The sequence below is a fragment of the Babylonia areolata genome, chromosome 15, assembly GCF_041734735.1.
Source record: "Babylonia areolata isolate BAREFJ2019XMU chromosome 15, ASM4173473v1, whole genome shotgun sequence".
Classification (NCBI taxonomy): Eukaryota; Metazoa; Mollusca; class Gastropoda; order Neogastropoda; family Buccinidae; genus Babylonia; species Babylonia areolata.
In genome coordinates this window covers 20,751,410-20,776,084 of record NC_134890.1, presented here as the reverse complement: position 1 = coordinate 20,776,084, position 24,675 = coordinate 20,751,410, and the positions used below count along the sequence as shown (strand labels likewise).

General features: G+C 43.5%; 1 protein-coding gene and 1 non-coding gene across 2 annotated transcripts in view; one reads left to right on the top strand and one right to left on the bottom strand.

Annotated features, from left to right (window-relative positions):
• LOC143290301 (bromodomain adjacent to zinc finger domain protein 2B-like) overlaps nucleotides 1-17,385 on the bottom strand; it is a 75,099-nt gene extending 57,714 nt beyond the window's left edge. The window contains exons 1-8 of the mRNA XM_076599652.1: nucleotides 17,294-17,385; nucleotides 15,123-15,317; nucleotides 13,423-13,587; nucleotides 7,835-8,248; nucleotides 7,641-7,804; nucleotides 6,290-6,418; nucleotides 4,923-5,144; nucleotides 2,431-2,550 (exon numbers count right to left, since the gene is read on the bottom strand). Coding sequence (XP_076455767.1) covers nucleotides 2,431-2,550; nucleotides 4,923-5,144; nucleotides 6,290-6,418; nucleotides 7,641-7,804; nucleotides 7,835-8,248; nucleotides 13,423-13,587; nucleotides 15,123-15,317; nucleotides 17,294-17,360 — 1,476 coding nt within the window. The 5' untranslated portion in view covers nucleotides 17,361-17,385. The remainder of the gene's footprint in view (nucleotides 1-2,430; nucleotides 2,551-4,922; nucleotides 5,145-6,289; nucleotides 6,419-7,640; nucleotides 7,805-7,834; nucleotides 8,249-13,422; nucleotides 13,588-15,122; nucleotides 15,318-17,293) is intronic.
• Trnak-uuu (transfer RNA lysine (anticodon UUU)) lies at nucleotides 15,989-16,061 on the top strand. The gene has a single exon. It is a non-coding gene; the product is annotated as a tRNA-Lys (tRNA).
• Nucleotides 17,386-24,675: the final 7,290 nt, after the last annotated feature.

The following is a 24,675-nucleotide window of genomic DNA, read 5'->3' as shown; positions in this document are numbered from 1 at the left end:
AAATCCCCTTAAATGCAAAGCAACATTCTGCTTAACAGCATGTCATCAACAAACAAACAAACAAAAAAATCTCTAAATATAACTCTCTCACGATACATTCAGCAAGCGGAACACACACACACACACACAAACACATACACACAAAGAAACTAATCATACAAACTCGACCACCCATTCTAGGAGTGATATAGTTCAATATATCAATTATCTACCTTACCAAATTAACATAAGAAAATAAAATTTACATATGGATATCCTCCTCATTTACTCTGGTGTGTTCTGATCATTGTGATTATGCCTTATTTTTTGTGCTTCTGAGATAAATTTAGCTACTGACTGTATGATATATTCATCATCAGACGATAAAACAGAAAAAACATCATGTCTTTTAGCTAGATGAGATTAAAAAAATGTACATTTTTCTCTTACTTTATCATGTAATTTACAATGAAACAAAAAATGTTTTTCATCATCTACACTAGATGCACACAAAGGACATGGCAATCCTGTGGATGCTGCAGGTTGAAACCACAATTTATTTGTATTGAAACCAAATGTCCGTAGCCGAAATCTTGCATAATTTAACCTGTGCCACTTATCTGTGATGACTGTTAGATATTTTTCAGTATGAAATATACTTTTGAATGAGAAAAACCAACTATATTTCTCTTTGCTTTCCATATCTGAAAGCCAATTTTGTTTAAAAGAACAAATCAATCTATCTCTAAATTCTGATATAAACTGCTGTTCATTTCCCACTTCCTGATACATCCACACAATTCCAAAACCGTGAGAGAGAGAGAGAGAGAGAGAGAGAGAGAGAGAGAGAAGACACAAATTCCCTCTGTGAGAGATAAATAAAATGATATTGTATTGTACTGATGAGAGATGAATAAAACAATATTGCATAGTACTGTTTTATTGTATTGTACTGTACTGTATTGTGCTGGCTGTGTTGTGTTGTGTTGTGTTTTATTTCATTCTACTCTATATACTCCTTGCATGGCTAGTATACTTATGACAAACTGGCGCAAGCAACAGAAGACTCTTCTTCTTCTATCCATTCACATGCTCTACATAATTTTGCTGATGTATCGTTTGAGACTGCTGCATGCTATGTATTTGATGTTTTCATAAACTACCAAGTGTGGGCACTGACTACAGAATCTTTAATGTGCATATTTGATCTTCTGTAAGCGAATACACACAAAGGGGGGTTCAGGCACTTGAAGGTCTGCACATATCTTGACCTTGGAGTTGAAATAAATCATCCACTGTTCAAATACCATGTATGTCAAAGCCAGGGATTTGAACCTTAGGCACATGGGCAAGAATCCAGTACTGTAACTACTCATAATGATGGAGTCTCCTGTCGGACCGACGGATGAGTAGGCAGGCAGGCTTATTTGTCGGTGTGTGTCCTCATATGGGAGAAGAGGCCGATTCTGGATGCGCAGCACTTCCCACAGGTGTTGCAAGGGAAAACGTCTCTAGATGTTGAGCTCTGCTTCCTTCGCTCACGCTTCTCCTTAATGGCCAGCGTTCTCTTGTTTTCAAACGTCTTTATACCACTAGAGCACAGCGTCCTCCAGCGAGAGCAGTCAAGGGCATCAGTTACCCAGGAAGCGATGTCTATGTCACAGGCTCTGAGGTTTGTCTTCAAGGTGTCCTTGAAGTGCTTGCAGGGTCTTCCATGTTCGCGGTGGCCTTCCTTCAGCTGGCCATACAGTAGCATCTTCGGGATCCTGCTGTCTGTCATGCGGACAACGTGTCCTGTCCAGCGTAGCTGGCACTGGATCAGCAGGCTTACGATGCTGGGCAGGCTGCTCCTCTCTAGGACCTGGAGGTTGGAGACCCTGTCTTGCCACTTCATGCCGAGGATCTTTTGTAGGCATCTCTGGTGAAACTGCTCAAGTTGTTAAATGTGACGGCAATACGTCGTCCATGTTTCACAGCAGTGTAACTACTCAGCCATGCATCTATCAACATTACTGACTACAGCTTGAAGCAATTTGACATGAATCTGCAAACACACTCGTCTTCTTTCCTCCTCCACACTCTGTCGCATAACACACACACACACACACACACACCCCTTCACACAAGCATGCACACACTCACACGCACAAACATACACGTTCACACAGCCATACACATTTACACACACACACACAAACACCCATACTCACCCACCCACCCACACACATGCACACACACACTCATGAACACACACAGACACACAAACTACATGTGTGCACGAACACACACACACAAGCGAACACACACACACACAAACAAATACACGCACACAGGCACACACATATTAACACACACACACATGCACACACACACACACACACACACAACACCGACACCCACCTATCCACAAATGCACGCATACCCACACCCACCCATAACCACCCACACTACCTCAGCAGGAAGGAATGAGAACGCTGCTGCCACATGAGGGGAGGTAGAGTGCAGCGCAGCAGAGGTAGACGGCAGACCCAGTAAGTCCCGCTCCAGCAGCAAACTTTCAGGCCGATGATACTGCCCACACATCACCACACATTGTAGGTTACAGTTTAAAGGGTTAAACTTTCAGGCCTATGATACCGCCCACACATCACCACACATTGTAGGTTACAGTTTAAAGGGTTAAACTTTCAGGCTGATGATACTGCCCACACATCACCACACTTTGTAGGTAACAGTTTAAAGGGTTAAACTTTCAGGCCGATGATACTGCCCACACATCACCACACATTGTAGGTTACAGTTTAAAGGGTTAAACTTTCAGGCTGATGATACTGCCCACACATCACCACACTTTGTAGGTAACAGTTTAAAGGGTTAAACGTTCAGGCCTATGATACCGCCCACACATCACCACACATTGTAGGTTACAGTCTAAAGGGTTAAACTTTCAGGCCGATGATACTGCCCACACATCACCACACATGGTAGATTACAGTTTAAAGGGTTAAACTTCCAGGCTGATGATACTGCCCACACATCACCACACTTTGTAGGTAACAGTTTAAAGGGTTAAACTTTCAGGCCTATGATACCGCCCACACATCACCACACATTGTAGGTTACAGTTTAAAGGGTTAAACTTTCAGGCCGATGATACTGCCCACACATCACCACACATTGTACGTTACGGTTTAAAGGGTTAAACTTCCAGGCCGATGATACTGCCCACACATCACCACACTTTGTAGGTTACAGTTTAAAGGGTTAAACTTCCAGGCCGATGATACTGCCCACACATCACCACACTTTGTAGGTTACAGTTTAAAGGGTTAAACTTTCAGGCCGATGATACTGCCCACACATCACCACACATTGTAGGTTACAGTTTAAAGGGTTAAACTTTCAGGCTGATGATACCGCCCACACATCACCGTACATTGTACGTTACAGTTTAAAGGGTTAAACTTTCATGCCGATGATACTGCCCACACATCACCACACATTGTAGGTTACAGTTTAAAGGGTTAAACTTTCAGGCTGATGATACTGCCCACACATCACCACACTTTGTAGGTAACAGTTTAAAGGGTTAAACTTTCAGGCCTATGATACCGCCCACACATCACCACACATTGTAGGTTACAGTTTAAAGGGTTAAACTTTCAGGCCGATGATACTGCCCACACATCACCACACATTGTATGTTACGGTTTAAAGGGTTAAACTTTCAGGCCGATGATACTGCCCACACATCACCGTACATTGTAGGTTACAGTTTAAAGGGTTAAACTTTCAGGCCGATGATACTGCCCACACATCACCGTACATTGTAGGTTACAGTTTAAAGGGTTAAACTTTCAGGCTGATGATACCGCCCACACATCACCACACATTGTAGGTTGAAGGTTAAAGGGTTAAACTTTCAGGCCGATGATACTGCCCACACATCACCACACATTGTAGGTTACAGTTTAAAGGGTTAAACTTTCCGGCCAATGATACTGCCCTAACAACACCACATGTCATAGGTTAAAAGATCAAACTTTCAGGCCAATAATACAGCCCACACACCACCACACTTTAAAGGTTGAAGGTTAAAGGTTAAAGGATTAAACTTTCAGGCCAGTGAAGGTTAAAGGTTAAAGGATTAAATGTTCAGGCCAATGATACTGCCCACACAACACCACACATTAACTCTTTCAGACTTTAGTCAACTAGACAGTTCACCACCATAGGCAAGTTTGGTCGACTAGACAGTTCACCACCATAAGCGACTTTAGTCAACAAGACAGTTCACCACCATAAGCGACTTTAGTCGACTATACAGTTCACCAGCAAAGGCGACTTTAGTCAACTAGACAGTTCACTGCCATAGGCGACTTTAGTCAACTGGACAGTTCACCGCCATAGGCGACTTTAGTCAACTAGACAGTTCACCTCTAAGGTGAAACAGTTCACCGCCATAGGCGACTTTAGTCAACAAGACAGTTCACCACCATAGGCGACTTTAATCAACTGGACAGTTCACCGTCATAGGTGACTTTAGTCAACAAGACAGTTCACCGCCATAAGCGACTTTAGTCAACTAGACAGTTCACCATCATAGGTGACTTTAATCAACTAGACAGTTCACCGCCATAGGCGACTTTAGTCAACGAGACAGTTCACCGCCATAGGCAACTTTGGTCGACATCGAGTGGTCATGTTAAACAAGACAGTTTTTCACATTGTAGCAAAGCCCGACAGCCACAGCTAACGTTCCAATGCAACAGGAACAGTTATTCATTTGTCTCGTCACACCAGACAGATTCATCTGATCAAAAACATCCCAAATCATAGTTCTTTTGTTAAACAAACACACCAAAAAAAATGTCACACGTCACACACACACACACACGTCACACACACACACACACACACACACACAAACCAAAAAAACCTACATCGTGGACAAAGTTGACGAGAGACAAAGGGGGCACCGTGTGAGCACTTTTCTTGCCCTCAGACTCCTCCTTGCCGTGACGGCCGCGAAGCGACGGAATGACCAGCGGTGTGGACTGATGGGAAGGCGAGGGGGACAGGGTGTCGGCCAGAATGTGCTGACGAATCTGGTCGGCCAGCAGCTGTTTTCGGCTGCCGTCGATGTGATGTGCTGGGACCTTGTCCTGCGAGGGATGGACGACGGGGAGGGGAGGGAAGGGAGGAAGGAAGTTGTTTGTGGTTATGTTCAAAGTGAACCCTCTCTATTTTACATTTTGCACTCTTATCTTTTCCACATTCTCTAGATAGATGTTTAAACAACAACATTAACATCAATGATGTCTATTTTACATTTTGCACTCTTATCTTTTCCACATTCTCTAGATAGATGTTTAAACAACAACATTAACATCAATGATGTCTATTTTACATTTTGCACTCTTATCTTTTCCACATTCTCTAGATAGATGTTTAAACAACAACATTAACATCAATGATGTCTATTTTACATTTTCCACTCTTATCTTTTCCACATTCTCTAGATAGATGTTTAAACAACAACATTAACATCAATGATGTCTACAAGCACACATGCATGTAAGTGTTTATGCATAAACGCGCGCACACACACACACACACACACACACACACACACATACTCTCTCACACACACACACAACCAAATATATAACACAAACAACCTCCCCACCCCACCCTACACATAAATAAGAATGAGGATGAATATAATTTCTTAAATATCTGTGAAATATCAAAAGAAATTAGAAGCATTCAAACCCAAATTCAGTGAAAATAACTTCCAAATGCAATGAGACCTAGTCAGCTTATAGTATACTGAAAGATAATCTTGTGGGTATTTTTGGAAACTTTGTTCATGACTGTTGTCAGAAACATTGTTGCACAGAGATACAATTCAATTTCTTGCTCTGTTTGATCAAAAAATTATTGTTCCATGAGTCTGTGTATGTGAATGTGTGTGTGTGTGTGTGTGTGTGCGCGCGCGCGCGTGTATGTGTGTGTGTGTGTAACCGTGTGTGTTATCAACCTTGTTACGTTCTGACAATTAAAACTGATTCTGATGTGTGTAGGTGTGTCTTCAGTTTAAAGTCTTTCCACTTGAAGTGATATTAGGGGGGGGTGTGTGTGTGTGTGTGTGTGTGTGTGTCTGTGTGTCTGTGTGTGTGTTATCAACCTTGTTACATTCTGACAATTAAAACTGATTCTGAGTCCCCCCCCCCCTCCCCCACGTGCCCCCCCACCCCCTACCCACGCCCCACGCCCACACAAAACCACACATTTGCATCGCAGTCACCTTGTCTGATTCAGACTGATTGCCGACGTCAGAGTTGTCACTGTCAGAGCCGGCAGAGCTGGCGTCAGCACTGACGCTGTCAGACAGCGTTGTGCCATTGGTCGTTGTCCTGCTCTCCTTGTCACTCTTCTGAAAGAACAAAACGAAACACTGTACCGCATGGTTCAAGTATTCATCTTTAATTCCTTCCTCCTTCGACACTGGTTCCCCCAACTCATCCCTTTTCAGTCGACGAGCGCAATAGCCGAATGGTTAAAGCATTGGACTGTCAATCTGAGGGTCCCGGGTTCGAATCACGGTGACGGCGCCTGGTGGGTTGAAGGGTGGAGATTTTTCCGATCACCCAGGTCAACATATGTGCAGACCTGCTAGTGCCTGAACCCCCTTCGTGTGTATATGCAAGCAGTAGATCAAATACGCACGTTAAAGATCCTGTAATCGAAGTCAGCGTTCGGTGGGTTATGGAAACAAGAACATACCCAGCATGCACACCCCCGAAAACGGAGTATGGCTGCCTACATGGCGGGGTAAAAACGGTCATACACGTAAAAGCCCACTCGTGTGGATACGAGTGAACGTGGGAGTTGCAGCCCACGAACGCAGAAGAAGAAGAAGATCCCTTTCAGTCCCTTCTCGTCTTCTAACCCTTTAACTCACTCAGTACGGCCAGTCCTCTCTTCTCCTCTACACAGACCCCTCAGATGTCCAGTGGGTGTCTGAATGACCCAAACTTTAGCTTCCGTCGTCAGAATTGTGGTATTCACATCTTCAGTATAAGAGCCTTCCGCTTGCAATATTTTGATGATGGTAATTGGGGTGAAAAGCTGTTAACGTCATCTTTTTCGCCGTTCGTATGGAAAGAGTTAAGCGATGACATTCAAATGTGAAAATCAATTCCTTAACAAAATGTCTACAATCACCAGTGTGTGTGACAAGACATTACACCAAATTCCACCCTGTTCCATTTCACTTTTGGGTTGTTTTTTTTTGTTTTGGGTTTGTTTGTTTTTTGTATTTTGTATTTCTTTTTATCACATCTGATTTCTCGGTGTGAAATTCGGGCTGCTCTCCCCAGGGAGAGTGTGTTGCTACACTACAGCACCACCGTTTTTTTTGTTTTTTTTCCCTGCATGTAGTTTTATTTGTTTTTCCATTGAAGTGGATTTTTCTGCAGAATTTTGCCAGGAACAACCTTTTTGTTGCCGTGGGTTCTTTTACATACGCTAAATGCATGCTGCACATGAGACCTTCTTATTCTCCCATCACAAAAAGATATCCCCACCTTTCTTCCCCTTCCACCCCCCCCCCCCCCACCCCCTCCCAAAAAAAACGAACATGCAACGGTACGTACCTTCAAGGACAGATCCTCCACACCCGGAGTCACAGGAGGAGGGGGCAGGGGGGAGGTGACGGTGGCGCTGGGAGGAGGAGCAGCAGACTTGCTCAGGTTAAGCACCCCGTTCTCCTCCACCACACGTTCCTCCCTCACCTCCTTACGGCTGCTTCCTCCCCCACCTCCACCTCCCCCTCCACTTCCCCCCAAGCCCCCAGTCCTGCTGGAGTGCGCAGGCAGCACTGACAACAACGACGACGACGATGACGACGAAGTTTTCGCTGCCTTGCTTTCCCGCGAAGAGCTGCCGCCATCTTCTTTGTGACGTCGTTTTCGAGACCCCGAGGATCCCTCCGGCTTGGCGGGCATGAGGGAGCTGAGGCTGAAAGCGCTGCCATTCAGGTGCCAGGCGTTCTTCCCATCCAGGGAGAAGGGGGGGTAGGACAGGTGGAGATCTTTGGACGAGGCTGTGGCTGCTGAGGAGGAGGAGGAGGTGGAGGTGGTGGACTTGGAAGAGGATTTCTGGTGGGCCGGGGCAGGGGTGGGTGTCCGAGATCGTTTGGAAGTGGAGGAGGTGGAGGTGGAGGGGAGCTCCGAGAGGTGCTTTGACATGTTGAACAACGCCGCTGAAAGGGAGAGAGTGGGAACAGAATAGAGAGATGACAACCAGTGGTGGGTGGTCTGGGTTTTTGGTTTTGTGGCTTTGGGTTTATTGTTTTGTTTGTTTGTTGTTATGCTTGTTTATCTGTAAAGAAACCAGGGGTGGGTGGGGGTTGGTGGGAGTTACAATTGGTGTAACATCTTGATGCCAGTAGAGAGACGGACACATTGAGACACAAGCAACGTGCATGGGTGTACACACAATGTACATGTAAAAAAAATAGATATCCATCTTGCAACCACAGTGTGATTTTACTGGACATGTGCACGAGTGTGTCTTCGAGTGGGGGGTGTGGGGGGTTGGGGTAGGCACCCACATATGTGCGCACAGGTTCAAAGAGTGCCAGCATCATGTTTTACAAGACACATACAGGCAAATATTCAGTATTAAAAAAAAAAAAAAAAATAAAAAATCCATCTCTGTAGGAATCAAATGAATGTGCCTTACATTACAAGTTTCAAAATGGATTACCAATATATAAAACTTACAGTGTATAAAGAACTGCACTAAAGCCCTTTTATTCAGGCGATTCCATACACATTTTTCAAAATTCAATACATCATGGACTGTTTATTAAAACTGCATTAACTACATGAACACAAATCATCTTGCTAGAAAAACAAACATTGCTGGGATGCTTTAATCAAATTTTCCGAAACTGAAATTTTAACCATTACTTTTGTTACTTTATTATATTCACACGCACGCACACACGTGTACACACACACACGCGCACACAACCCCCACCCCCCCAGCCCCACCCCCCAAACCGCCCCCCCACACACACACAAACAAATAAAATGATGTCTCCTTCTATGAATACAAAGTTAGCGAAATGAATCTCTGCTTAGTGGTTAAGATATATTTTATATTTTATTTTCACCTTGTAGTTTTAACTACCCTCCTTCAACGTGAACTAACAACTGAAATATATATCTTCTTGTACAGTAAAATATGTGTATAATAACTGTAGCATCCACATAATGCCGGTACTTTATCCATATAATCTTAACAGGAAAAAGGAAAACCAATCTGAAAAAGACAAAAGAAGTTTTATTAAGCTGGAGAAAGGGGGCAGGGGGGGATAAGCAAACAAGAGAGATAAGCATGACTAAGGGGGAGATAAGCATGTCAGATCCACGTCACACCACAGGAAGTAGAGAGCAGCACATAAGGGCTTGAGTTTCTATGGCAACCAAACCAGCACAAGTTCTGAAGAGGAATAATAGGTATGGCTTCTCACAAATGCAAAGAAGTCGTAAAGATTCCACCACACTTCAACCGGTTTTCTCTCTTTTTCATTCTTTTCTTTTTTTTATTTGTGCGTGCGTTGTTATATTAGCAAAACACAGCAGTGCAAATTCAAGTGGTCTACACTGTTTTAAAAACAAAAGAAAGAAAGAAAGAGAGAGAGAGAGAGAGAGAGAGAGAGAGAGAGAGACAGAAAAAAAATGGAAAAGAAAGAGATGCATGGGGTTGGAGGTGTGTGGGGTGGCTAAAAGGAAATGGAATGATTATACATTTAGCAAAGATTAAAAGAAATTATAATGACAATAATAATAATGATGATGATGATGATGATGATAATAAAAACAATGATAACAATAATCTAATAAAGTAATTAATTAAAAATGATAATGATGTCAATGACAACAACTAAATCAATAAAACAATGATAATGAAATGACAATAACAACAGTACTGCTAATAGTGACAACGGTAATAACAATAACAATAATAATTGATGAATATTTAGAATAATAATAATTCAATAACAACAGTAAAACTAATCTTACAGAAGAACACAATGACACACAGGAAAACAGCAACAAATACCTCCCCACCCCCCATCAAAAAAAAAAGAAGAAAAAAAAAGAGATACGCACACACACAGCCATACAACTGCTCTTTAGTCACTGAGGTATATAAGATTTCCCCCTCTTCCCCCTAAATATGCAGCCGGCAATGGCACTCCCATATCTCATAATTATGGTCCCTTTCCTTTCTTCAGACAGTGACAAGCTGTCCCTTATTGTTTAAAAGATCCCAGTTTTCTTTTTTTTTTTTTATTCTTTTGAATTGTTTTTGTTTGTTTGTTTCTATTTCACCAAGGCTTGCAGTCAGATGCGAGGAACCAACATCCACATTACATCATCAGGCAGGCGCAACAGCCGAGTGGTTAAAGTGTTGGACTTTCAATCTGAGGGTCCCGGGTTCGAATCACAGTGACGGCGCCTGGTGGGTAAAGGGTGGAGATTTTTACAATCTCCCAGGTCAACATACGTGCAGACCTGCTAGTGCCTGAACCCCCTTCATGTGTAAATGCATGCAGAAGATCAAATACGCACGTTAAAGATCCTGTAATCCATGTCAGCGTTCGGTGGGTTATGGAAACAAGAACATACCCAGCATGCACACCCCTGAAAGCGGAGTATGGCTGCCTACATGGCGGGGTAAAAACGGTAATGCACGTAAAAGCCCACTCGTGTACATGCGAGTGAACATGGGAGTTGCAGCCCACGAACGCAGAAGAAGAAGGAGAAGAAAGAAATTACATCATCAGGCTCCCGGTGTAATGCAGACAGGGTAAGAGCTATGGCTTCCGGAGTGTCAACCTTATAAGCATGCACTCAAGGCCTGACTAAGCGCGGTGGGTTACGGTGCTGGCCAGGCGTCTGCCTAGGAGATGTGGTGTAGCGTTTATAATGATATGGATCAGTCCAAACGCAGTGCCGCTTCCATGAGAGATTGAAACTGAAACTGAAACTGAAACTTAACTTCTTCAGTGTTCACTGGCTAGAAATCCCATATTCACCTAAATCCAAGAATGGGTTCTTACATTCAAACGCTGTTGTTGTGCATGCATGTGTGCTGAACAGACAAAAGCATACACATACAAACCACACACACACACTAATGAATGCACATGAATACACACTTACGCATATGTACATGAGTGCAGAATGCACATGCACATCCAAGCTTACCTCACACACTTAGGCATACACACACACATACACACACATGCACCAGCACACACACACAAAAACACTCATACATGTGCGCATCAATGCAGCACACACAAGCACATGCACATACAGGCTATACATGCACACATTCATACACACACACATGCACACACACACACACACACACACACACACACACACACACACACACACACACACAAACACACACACACAAACACATGTGCACACGTGCACTTGCAGCTGCACACAGTCAGACTCACACAGACACCCTGGCACACACTGATACATACAGTGACACACATAAACACACACACACACACACATACACATGTGCACACATGCACTTGCAGCTGCACACAGTCACACTCACACAGACACCCTGACACATACTGATACATACAGTGACACACATAAACAAACACATACACACACACACCACACACACACACACAGATTATGCTGATGACGGTGTTAATAATCAAACGCACTGTCCAATGCATCGATCATGTCTTTTAGCTGGCGACCAGAAACACAACACACTCACATTCATCTGTCAGTTTGCCAGGGAGAGAACTTTAAGGGGTGTGGGGTGGGGTGGGGGGTTGGTATGGGGAGTGCTGAGGAGGACAACATAGTGTTTAGTGCGTCACATACACGCATGGAGAAAGATTACATTATACTGTCTGCAAGTTCATCTAATCCCCCACCCCACGCCCTCGAAAAAAAAGAAAAAAAAAGAAAAAAAAAGATGATCGTTGTAATGATGAAAATAAATAATGAAAAAAAAAATCAATAACAGCAATACTACTACTACTACTACTAATAATAACAGCAATATTGATACTGATACTGCTAATAACATATTTCTTCTTATAATTATCATTATTAATATCACTATCATTATTATCATCATTATTGGTATTGCTATCATTATTACCATTATTCTTATTTTTGATGATGAGTGGAAGGGCAGGTGCATTCTACTTCTGTGTCCAAAGGGCATTAACTTCCAGCCTTCAGTCTTGTCTGATAATGGTCTTTTACATGATCTGACATCGAGAATTGTCAAGACGCATGATGGGCGCAATAGCCGAGTGGTTAAAGCGTTGGACTGTCAATCCGAGGGTCCCGGGTTCGAATCACGGTGACGGCGCCTGGTGGGTTGAAGGGTGGAGATTTTTACGATCTCCCAGGTCAACATATGTGCAGACCTGCTAGTGCCTGAACCCCCTTCGTGTGTATATGCAAGCAGAAGATCAAACACGCACGTTAAAGATCCTGTAATCCATGTCAGCGTTCGGTGGGTTATGGAAACAAGAACATACCCAGCATGCACACCCCCAAAAACGGAGTATGGCTGCCTACATGGCGGGGTAAAAACAGTCATACACATAAAAGCCCACTCGAGCGCATACGAGTGAACGCAGAAGAAGAAGAAGAAGTGAAGACGCATGAAACATGAAAGTACAATTCAACCGCTTGGGATCCAACCACTGCACGTGCAGTTGCCTCGATATTCTATATCGTACCAGAAGGAATTCCCTTTCCATCTGACTTTTTTTTTAAAGATTTTTTTAAGGCAACAAAAAAATCTCAAACCTTTCGACATAAATGAAACAAGTGATCAATGCGATAAATCATTCACAAACAATAATGCAACAGCTTAAATGTTCGGTCTTCCTGCAGATGATATAATTCCAAAATAAATCAATATAAATAAAAATGATTTTTTTTAAAATACACACAAAAATAAATAAATAAATACATATTCATGAAAAAGAAAATATTAAGCAGACAGTATTAAGACTACCTCTACCTTCACCACCCCCCCACCCATCCCATCCCGTCCCCCCAGCAAAAAGTGTAAGTGACACCAAAAAAGCTTGGATATAGAGTACAATGACATGGAAAAAAAAAACCATCCAGAAAGTCAAACATTAAGATGGCGTTCTACATCTATTTAGCAGGAGCAGGGGAGAAGGAAAAAAAAAAAAAAGAAAAAAAAGAAGAAAAGAGAGAGAGAGAAATATACTGAGTCAGGGATCAAAAATACATGTTATATCATCAACACCAAAAAAGAAACATGGGTTACACTGCTCTCTCTCTCACACAAACAACAGTTGTTGCCCTTGACACCTTTGCTGCTTACATTTGTCCCCTTCAGAGGGCGCTGTCAACAGAAACTCAAGCCCTGGTGTGTTGCTCTCTAAGCCTAGTGTGCCCAAACTCGGCATTATCGGGGCGCCCAAATTGGGCACGAAAAGGTCGCCCCGTTGGGCATGTTCGGAAGCTGCACGCCACCACTCGGCTCCACCTGGTGGGCAGGGGACAGCACTCATGGTCATTCTGGTTGATTTTCTTGGGGTTTTTTTGTGTTCTTTTGGAAGGGTTTTGAGAGGTGTGTGTGTGTGTGTGTGTGTGTGTGTGTGTTGCGAGCATGTCTGTGTGTGTGTGTTGTGGGAATGTGTTTGCCTACATGTGTGCTTATGTGTTGTGCGTGAGTGTGTGCATGTATGCTTAAGTGCATGTGTGTGTATTTGAGTGTGAGACAGATACAGACATAGACAAAGAAATGCATGTCTGTTACATCAAGTCACCTAAAAAAAAAAACCAAAAAAAAAAAAACCAGTCACCATCAAATCCTTGCCAAATACACATCATCATCACAAATCACCTTATCACTTAAAACAATACATCTGCTTCACCATCTCTGCAAAGACACATGCAGGATTCTCAGAGATTTGACCGGCCAACAATATTTCTGCCAGATATTCTAGATATCAAACACAAAACTAAATTGAATCATTGAATTTGTCTGCTTCATCACTGATGAATGAGATTTGTGAATATCCAAAGGATGACTGATAACTGATGTTCGATTTTCATCAAATTTTTTTTTTTTTTTTCCAATTTTTGTTAACAATTTAAATGCATAAAACCCTTTGCATGGTACTGGTTAAGGTAAAAATGATAAAAGGTGGTGTAAAATCAAACGTACCTTAAGATGAAGATAAAACCGTGTTTTGAATCTCAGACTCTAAGACTAAGCATAAGGCTCGAAACGTGGTTTTATCTTCTTTTATTTTTATTTATTTATTTATTTTTTAATCAACATTTAAAAAAATTTTTCTTTTACATGTACACAAATATGCAACAAAAACAACCACAATTTCACACCATATACCACTGTAATAAACTAAAGACATTAATAATAATAAGTAAAATAGGATAGAGTAGAAAGGGCATAAGTCAATGGATGAGTTTTGTTAGAGTCAGCAACGACAGTTCACCCCTGAATCAATCACATCAATCATCAGATAATGATATTTATCAAACAAACAAAAATAAAAAAAAAAAAAAATACATAAATAACAATAAATAAATAAAAATTGAAAAAAAGAAAAAGGTTTTATCTTCTTAGTTAAGGTACCTTTGATTCAGCACCATCTTTTATCATTTTAAACTCTTCGTTTTAAAAGGTCCAGCAGTCACCTTTTTTTTTTTCATCTCTGTACTGGCAAAGGGTTTTATTTCAATTCCAAGACTTTTCCACATCCTGAAGGGCAAAATATATCTTTTTTTTCAAGAACCCTGGAAGTGGTTCTCTCATTTTTTCCTCCAAGACTTTTCCAGACTTCTATGACTCTTTACAAACTCTGAGCGTACTTCTATGACTCTTTACAAACCCTGAGCATAAACGACAAAGGAATTTATTACAAACACCACTAAGTAAATCAACTGACAAACTTACAGGCATCACTATTTTCACTTGCAACCGCTTTGGACACGGAACCACAGAACTCAAGAAGTAGAACAGTCATCAAAACATACGTTTAACTCAACACGTTCAAGAGGAAGACAACTCACCGAAATCGGCAGCGGAGGAATGGGGCAGTCCATGGGCGAGGAGGGGGGAGGGGAGGGCCCCCAGACCCCCGAAGAGGGCAGGGGGGAAGGCAGGGCGTGCCAGCCATGGGTAGGCCGGCAGGTGAGCTAGGTGGGGGAAAGGTAACCCTGCGGCCGCCAGACCCAGCGAGGGGGCACCTGCACAGGTATCCCCCAGCATATGATACAGTGTGATCGATCCTGATGTTTATGCCTTTATGTGTATGTATATTGATGCCATTTGCATTTGATTAACCATTTTACTTACCCATGTACTTTTATCACTCATGCATTTAATCAACCTGATCTCTCACACTGACCCCCTCACCCTGACCCTCTGACCCTGACACACATACTGACCCCACACACTGACCCTCTCACAATGCTGACCTCCTCACCCTGATGCACACACTGACCCCCTGACCCTGACCCTGACACACATACTGACCCCACACACTGACCCTCTCACAATGCTGACCTCCTCACCCTGACCCATCACCCTGATGCACACACTGACCCCCTGACCCTGACACACATACTGACACCACACACTGACCCTCTCACAATGCTGACCTCCTCACCCTGACCCATCACCCTGATGCACACACTGACCCCCTGACCCTGACACATACTGACACCACACACTGACCCTCTCACAATGCTGACCTCCTCACCCTGACCCCACACGGTGACCCTCTCACAATGCTGACCCCCTCACACGGAGGCAAACACTTACCCTATCACACTGACGCACATACTGACATTCATTAACACCACCTTACACTGAACACTGTTTCTTTTGTTTGTTTGTTTATTCTATATTTCGAGCAGCCCGGTTAGCTCAGTCAGTAGAGCATCAGACTTTTAATCTGAGGGTCAGGGGTTCATGTCCCCTATTGGGTGCTGCGATTTTTAGGTCCTCGGTAGTTTAGTGGTCAGTATCCCCGCCTGTCATGCAGGAGACCGGGGTTCAATTCCCCACCAGGGGAGGCGCTTTATTTCAAGCACGTTGGGTTACGCTGCTGGTCAGGCATCTGCTTGGCAGATGTGGTGTAGCGTATATGGTTTTGTCTGAACGCAGTGACGCCTCCTTGAGCTACTGAAACTGAAACTGAAAACTCTATATTTTGATTCCATCTTCAGGTTACAATTTTTGTCACAGCATCATATTTTATCATATTCACACACAGCATCATTTGAAATCATCCCATTAGTGTTTCTACACAACATTAATACAAAATCAGTCTGTAGTAATGTGCAAAGAATAATCCCGTTAGTTATTCTTCACCACATTAATGCATAATCATTCTGTGGTAATGTACAAAGAATCATCCCATTAGATATTCACCACATTAATACATAATCATTCTGTGATTCTGTGGTAATGTACAAAGAATCATCCCATTAGATATTCACCACATTGATACATAATCATTCTGAGGTTATGTACAAAGAATCATCCCATTAGTGGTTCTACACCACATTAATACATAAATATTCTGTGCAAAGACATTTTTCTTTGAAAATTGGATGCATACGTGAAGAAATCAAAACAAGATATAGGCAAATAAAGTACACATAGTGAACATAGTTGTTTCTCGTTGTTGTTCGTGGTGTGTTGGTCTTGTGGTTACACATGCACCTACGACACAAGAGAATCTGAGCACAATAGTTCAAATCCAACCACCGCCAGTATTTTCTCTCCCTCCGCTAGACCTTGACGGCTTGAGTGGTGGATAAGATGATAAAGTGAGGTCCCGTGTGCAGCATGCACTCTGTGCAGATACAAAAACAAATACACTTGCAGGCAAAGAAAAAAAAAAGAAGAAGAAGAAGAAGAAAAAAAGGGTGGCACTCTTAGTGTAGCGACATACTCTCCCTGGGAAGAGCAGCCTGATTTTCACACAGAAACCTGTTGTGACAAAAGAGTAAAACAATACAACAGAATACAACGCAATGCAGTGTAATACAATACAATACAATACAATACAACACAACGCAACGCAACGCAACGCAACACACGCAACGCAACGCAACGCAACGCAACGCAACGCAACGCAACGCAACACAACACAACACAACGCAACACAACACAACGCAACGCAACACAACACAAACAATAATCCACTACTCACCAAACAGATGGGCAGGGTCAAAGAGTCCATGGTTGGGACTGGGGGGCGGTTTGTCTTCTTTGCTCATATCATCTGTACGTCTTTAGCGGTCTGTAACGACAGAAAAACAACACTCCCATTGTAACATGCTGCATCATCAACACAGTCTTCTTTGCTCATATCATCTGTACGTCTTTAGCGGTCTGTAACAACAGAAAAACAACACTCCCATTGTAACATGCTGCATCATCAACACAGTCTTCTTTGCTCATATCATCTGTACGTCTTTAGCGGTCTGTAACGACAGAAAAACAACACTCCCATTGTAACATGCTGCATCATCAACACAGTCTTCTTTGCTCATATCATCTGTACGTCTTTAGCGGTCTGTAACGACAGAAAAACAACACTCCCATTGTAACATGCTGCATCATCAACACAGTCTTCTTTGCTCATATCATCTGTACGTCTTTAGCGGTCTGTAACGACAGAAAAACAACAATCCCATTGTAACATGCTGCATCATCAACACAGGGGCAAGCTGTTCAGTGACCAACATTTATGAAAAAAAACAAACAAAGAGAACCACAATATGTGGTTACGGATCTTGTGTAAAACAAAATACCCAGACAAATCAGGTAAAACAGAAATGAACAAAACAGATAAATGAACATACAAATAAGCCAACCACCCACACCATCCCTGATAGTGACATGCTGAATCATGCATCAGTGCAGGACGAATCGGATGTTCAACAATGATTAACCAAGGTTGTATACATCCACATGGACAACAATGGGACAAAATGTCCCAACTCACTCTAAGATAACAGGGCATGTATTCTCCACATGGAGATGAATGGGACACTGAAACCAATAGATCAACATATTTTTCCAGGTCAAGAGACAGACAGACAGACAGGAAGACAGACACTGAGACAGACAAACACCGACCCCTCCACACACAAAACGTCTTTGTATGAAAGTGCAAGTAACAACCTCCTATGCACAAAGCACCTTTGTATACAATTACCAGTAAATACGTTATTCACCCAATTCGGACCAAGAACACTGGCTGACAAGTGGCAACAATGACTGAACCAGTAGCTGAATTTACGTAATTTTATTATCATTACTGCAACTGGACAAAACAGAAAATGTACTGCGGTGGACTCATCCACTATCAAAAATAATTATCATCACACCAACAGAGAAAAGATAGTGAACTGTGAGAACAATTACCTATCAAAAATAATTACCCATCAAAAAATATACATCACTGTAACAGGGGGACAGAAATAAAGTGTGACACTGACAGTGTGAGATTTGGATGAAAAATGAATGAATAAATAAATAAAGGTTAAGGGTGTGGGGTGGGAGTTAGATGAGTCAGAGACTTCGGTCACCGAGGAATGGCTCTGCGCACAAGTATATAAATCGATCCCCATCGTCTTCTTTGACTAACAGCCAAGGTGTGGCCTGTAAAAAAAAAAAAAAAAAAAAAAAGAAAAAAGTAGCAGCTTCGTTGCAGCAGTGCCAATGAGTGGGCAGGCAGGCAGGCAGGCAAGACTCGCATGAAAGTGACACTGCGATCTGGCAGCCAACGAAAAGAAGGCAGTAGCAGAAATAGAATGGAAAAGTGCTATGGAGGCTGGTAGACAGACAGACCGGACTTGGTTTGTATGTGTCGGTGATGTTGTGCGGGAAGCGATCTATGCGACGGACGCTAGGCTGCACTGGCTACGGCACAGGAAAAGCATGGGAGGGGGAGGAGGGGGGGGAGGGGGAGAAAGGTTTCTGGAGGGTGTTTGAGGTGGGTGTGTGGGGGGCGGAAGGGGGGTAGACGGGAGAGGAAGACTCCGAAGAGGGAGAGGCATCCAGATGCCGTCTCGATCTCTGTCACTCAGTATAAAAAAAACAAAAAAAAACAACGTCCTTATTCTTCGTCTTGAAATGTATTGTGTGGCAAGAGAGACAGAAAAAGGTCAGGTGTTCAGTATATAAAACAAGTGTCTATGTTTCATTGACACTCAAAATGATTGTGTGTATGCGTGTGTATGCGTGTGTGTGTGTGTGTGTGTGTGTGTGTGTGTGTGTGTGTGTGTGTGTGTCTGTGTGTCTGTCTGTCTGTCTCTGAATAAGAAACACACGCGTAGGGACTGGTCGTTGGACTTTTTTACTTTAAGATTTAAAAAAAAAATTATATTTGTTTAAAGTCGCTCTATAATATTTGTGTGTGGGTGGTGGTGGTGGAGTGGGTGGTGGTGGTGGTTAGAGAGAGAGAGAGAGAGAGAGAGAGACACACACACACACACACACACACACACACACACACACACACACACACACACAGAGTGATGTGTGATGAGTGTTGGTTGGAGTATGTCAGTGGCCGAATCAGCCCACGGCCAAACGGGCAAAACAGCGATGGAGATCGCGCGCGTGCGTGCTCGTGTGCGTGCGTGCGTGCGTGTGTGTGTGTGTGTGTGTGTGTGTGTGTGTGTGTGACTGCGCGCACGTGTGTGCTTGCGTGCGTGCGCGTGTATGCACTGGCATAACTGCCAGCAAACTTGCAAAGAGTGGATAATGTTTCTTCATTTAGAACGTGTGTTTCATCCCCCCCCCCCCCCCCACACACACACACATACACAGGGAGAGAAAGAGAGAGAGAGAGAGAGGGGGGGGGGGGAGAAAGAGAGAGAGGCGGTGTGAGACATCTGTTGTTGCGTCACCAGTCATGTGTGTCGCCCCTGCACGGGAAAGAAAATTACAGTTTCAGTTTCACTTTCTCAAGGAGGCGTCACTGCGTTCGGACAAATCCATACACGCTACACCACATCTGTTGAGCAGATGCCTGACCAGCAGCATAACCCAACGCGCTTAGTCAGGCCTTGAGTGCATGCTTACATATTTGTGTACCTATGAAAGGGGATTTCATTTTACGTAATTTCGCCAGAGGACAACACTCTCGTTGCCATGGGTTCTTTTTCAGTGCGCCAAGTGCGTGCTGCACACGGGACCTCGGTTTATCGTCTCATCCGAAAGACTAGACGCTCAGTTTGATTTTCCAGTCAAACTTCGGAGAAAGGGCGAGAGCGGGATTCGAACCCACACCCTCACGGACTCTGTGTATTGGCAGCTGAGCGTCTTAACCATTCTGCCACCTTCCTCCTTACAATGCATTCTGTAGTATATATGTCATTGGACAGTATCTGTGGTCACATACACTGTTATTAGAGTCTCTCTCTCTCTCTCTTTCTGTCTCTCTCTGTCTCTCTCTCTCCCTCCCTTTACATCAATAAGACATTTCAGTAAAGACTGTGTTATATGAACTTCAAAACCTTTGACATGCCGTGTTAATGAACATGTTTTCTTATGTTTGATTTTCGTTCCCACCCCACTGTTCCTTTGACATGGACAAATTTATGGCCCAGTTCAGTAAACTGTCTTCTCCTCTCTGTATGTGTGTATGTGTGCATGGTGTGTGTGTGTGTGTGTGTGTGTGTGTGTGTGTGTGTGTGTGTGTGTGTGTGTGTGTGTGCGCACGCGGAAAGAGAGAGAGAAGAGAGAGAGAGAGAGAGCTCTAGAAAGAGATACAGGGGGCGAGGAGATTGGAGGACAGACATGTGGAGAGACAGACAGCAGCAAGGGAGGTAATCGCGTTAATCTCAATCCAATCCAGTCGTCAGTACAGTTTCCTTTAAGGGTGGGGGACATAATATAAAATTAATGTTTGGCGAAGTTCAGGGCTGGGTTTGCATGGTCGACCACAGCTGCGATAAGTTCACTCAGCGTTAGGAATTTTACAGACTCCCATGTTTAAACTAAGCAAACGTAGCACTGCTGTGATCGCTCAAGCATACACTTTTGAGCTCGATGGCCTTGCCACTGATCCAAAAATGTGTCTATTTTTAGATCTATGCGCCCCAGCCCAGAGCGCCAAGAGAGGACAAGTCTGAACTACCAGGGGAGACCACTCTTGGCCAACTGACTGGATAGATCTACGAACTCCGGAAAGTTGTGGGTATGACTTCAAAAGCGACAACAAAACTTTGCCCTTTTTCTGAACATACCGAAAGACAGACATAATTATAGGAACACTGACAAACAGTCAGTCAGTCGGTAAGCAAGACAGACAGACACATGGGATACCGAACTATGAAGGCCAAGGTGAAGTTCTCCCATTCGAAGGGCAAGGGGTTAAGTTCTCCCATTCCTTGACTTTTTCAGTCTTGAAATCACTCACCACCATCACCATTCCCCCCAAACCCCAAAACCCCAGTCTGTCACACACAGAGCCCGTAAAACTTCACGAAAACGAACGAAACGAGAGTCAGACGGGCACGTACTATCCTAACTTTTATTTTCATGCCTCCACCACTACCACTAACAACCTTGCCCCTGTGTTGTGCTTGTGGTAAAATAAATAAATAAATTTTAAAAAAGATAAATAAATAAAAAGGCTCGGTTAGAAGAACAGAACTTTTCTTCGTAGAAGAAAGAAAGGTTTACATCTGTGCAGATAGCGCAACATTCACAAAACGAAGTAGCAAGTAGAAACTTGACGAGTGGTGTGTGTGTGTGGGGTGTGTGTGTGTGTGTGTGGGGTGTGTGTGTGTGTGTGTGTGTGTGTGTGTGTGTGGGAGGGGGGGGTTGCGGCGGGGAGGAGGAAGGGTGTGTGTGTGTGTGTGTGTGCTTTTGCAGTGGTTGTGTTTCAAATAATGTTTATGTGTAACTTTTTCAACCACTCGTGTACTTGCAAAGGGATTCGACCATGGACAAGGAAAATATTTATTTAGGGCTCGTCTGCCGTGGTATCCTTGCTCTCTGATCATAGCGGCCAACCGAAAAGTTTCTTTCTTCTCTCTCTCTCTCTCTCTCTCTCTCTCTGTGAATAGAATAGAATAGAATACTTTTTATTGTCATAAAACCTTAAAGTTTATAAGACACAATGAAACATAAACATGTGTGTGTGTGTGTGTGTGTGTGTGTGTGTGTGTGTGTGTGTGAGAGAGAGAGAGAGAGAGTAAATGTGTGTGTGTGTGCACGCGCGCGTTCATGTGTGGATATATATGTACAAGTTTGGAGGGGGGGTTCAGATCGATGGGTTCAGAAGGCATAGCCCCCCACCTACCCACCCACCCCACACCCCCTCCACCTCTCTTTCTTTCTCTCCTGCACGGATGGTTGATGGAAGCGGGGAGACGGGGAAACTGTGTGAGGGTGGGAAGTGGGGGTGTGGGTGTGGGGGTAGAGGATCAGGATAGGATGGGCGTCCATCCAGCTCTAACACCCTGTACTGGGAAGTCCTGTCTGTCTCAACCTGTCTGATCTCTCTCTCTCTCTCTCTCTCTCTCTCTCTCTCTCTCTCTCTCCATGTCTGTCCGTCTGCCTGCCTGTCTCATAGACACAAAGTCGGTTTGGTTCTAATCATATCGGATCCCCGGAGTGACACGCTCACTGCTACTGTCCAGGGTCTGACCTGCCAAATGCGCTGCCACACACCGTCACACACACACACACTCTCTCTCTCTCTCTCACTCAAAGTCAAACACACACACACAACACACAAACACACTCTCTCTTTCTCTCTCTCTCTAAGTCTACACACACACACTCTCTCTCTCTCTCTCTCTCTCTCTCTCAATGTCAAACACTCTCTCTCTCTCTCTCTCTCTCTCTCTCTCACAGTGAAAGGAAAGAAAAACTGAAGGAAAGATAACAAACACATGCTCCATGGACAACAAACAACTTCACACACACACACACACACACACACACACACACACACACACAAATAACAATAACTGAAGTTTTCTTTATCATACGATCTAAACCTTCCATATCCGCTACATTACTAACAGGTTATGAAACCATCTTTTGTTATGCAACTGCAACAGTGCCCATGATAAAACATCCTGGTCGTCATGAAACGGGAACACTTCCCATAAACTGTTATATGTTACTGGGTTGGCATTGAGTAACAGTTTCAGTTTCAAAGTGTCAGAGCGTGCGGGTTGTTGCCTATATATATAATACTTACAGTACACAAAACAACAACAAAACCAAAAAAATAAAAAGAAACAAAACTGCAACAAAACATAAATGAATAAACACAAAATAGATAAATACATAAATTAATCAATTAATGAAATTTTGGAACAAAAACCATTTTGAAAAGATTCGTTCCAGAGCTTTAAAACTGCACCACTTGTGACCAAAGTCCACATCAAAGCACATCCTGATCACTTACGTGTCAGTGGAAAGCTCGTGAGCCATGGATTTTATCCATCATCTATCTATGCTACCATACAAGGAGTCTTGTAAGCGGTTTTGTGGAGTATCCGTGCGTATGACTGTGTATGCGCGTGCTTGCCAGCAAAATGTGTGTGTGTGTGTGTGTGTGTGTGTGTGTGTGTGTGTGTGTTCAATTTCATTAAATGTCTCTCCACATCAATTGATATTAGACATGTGGTGTGTGTGTGTGTGTGTGTGTGTGTGTGTGTGTGTGTGTGTGTGTGTGTGTGTGTGTGTGTGTGTGTGTGTGCAAGCAAGCAAGCGCGCGTCAGTGTACGCGCGCGAGTCTGTGTGTGTGGTGTGTGTGTGTGTTTGTGTGTGTGTGTGTGTGTGTGTGTGTGTGTGCGTCCGTGTGTGCGTGCGTGTGTGTGTGTGTTTACTGGTTTTACTTTTACGTTTTATGTCGTATGTGGTATTCTTTACTCGAACGCTTGGGGAAAAAAAAAGGGTGGGAGTGGGTGAGGGGTGGGGTTGAGCAGTGAGTTGTTTCCCTCTGGCCGTGTGCTGTGTGTGTGTGTGTGTGTGTGTGTGTGTGTGTGTGTGTGTGAGAGAGAGAGAGAGAGAGAGAGAGAGAGAGTGAGAGAGAACGCACCGATTGACAGGGCCTGGAGTAAAAAACACCCCAGTGTTACAGGGAAGTGAGCGAAGCAGCCTTTATTCTTCACTACGGTCTACACACCCATGTGGGAGGGCAGAGAAGGGAGGGGGGAGGCGCAACGTGTTTTGTCGGGTATTACACACACACGCGCGGACACACACACACACACACACACACACTCATACGCGCACTCACACGCGCGCGCGCAGACACACACACAACACACACTCTCTCTCTCTAACTCTCTCCCATATCTTTTTTTCAACTTTCAGTGGTGTAGGCTATTTGTCTTACCATCGAGGTCGATTTTTAATAATAATAATAATAGTATTTATATAGCGCCGAATGTTGTGCAGAGACAAATCAAAGCGCTTTCACACCAGTCATTCACACGCATGCATAACTCTAAAACTGAAGAAGAAACAAGACAAGGAAGAGGCAGGGGAGGGAGGCTGTCTTGTGAAGAGGTGGGTTTTAAGGCCAGACTTGAATAAGCTGAGTGCGGAGAC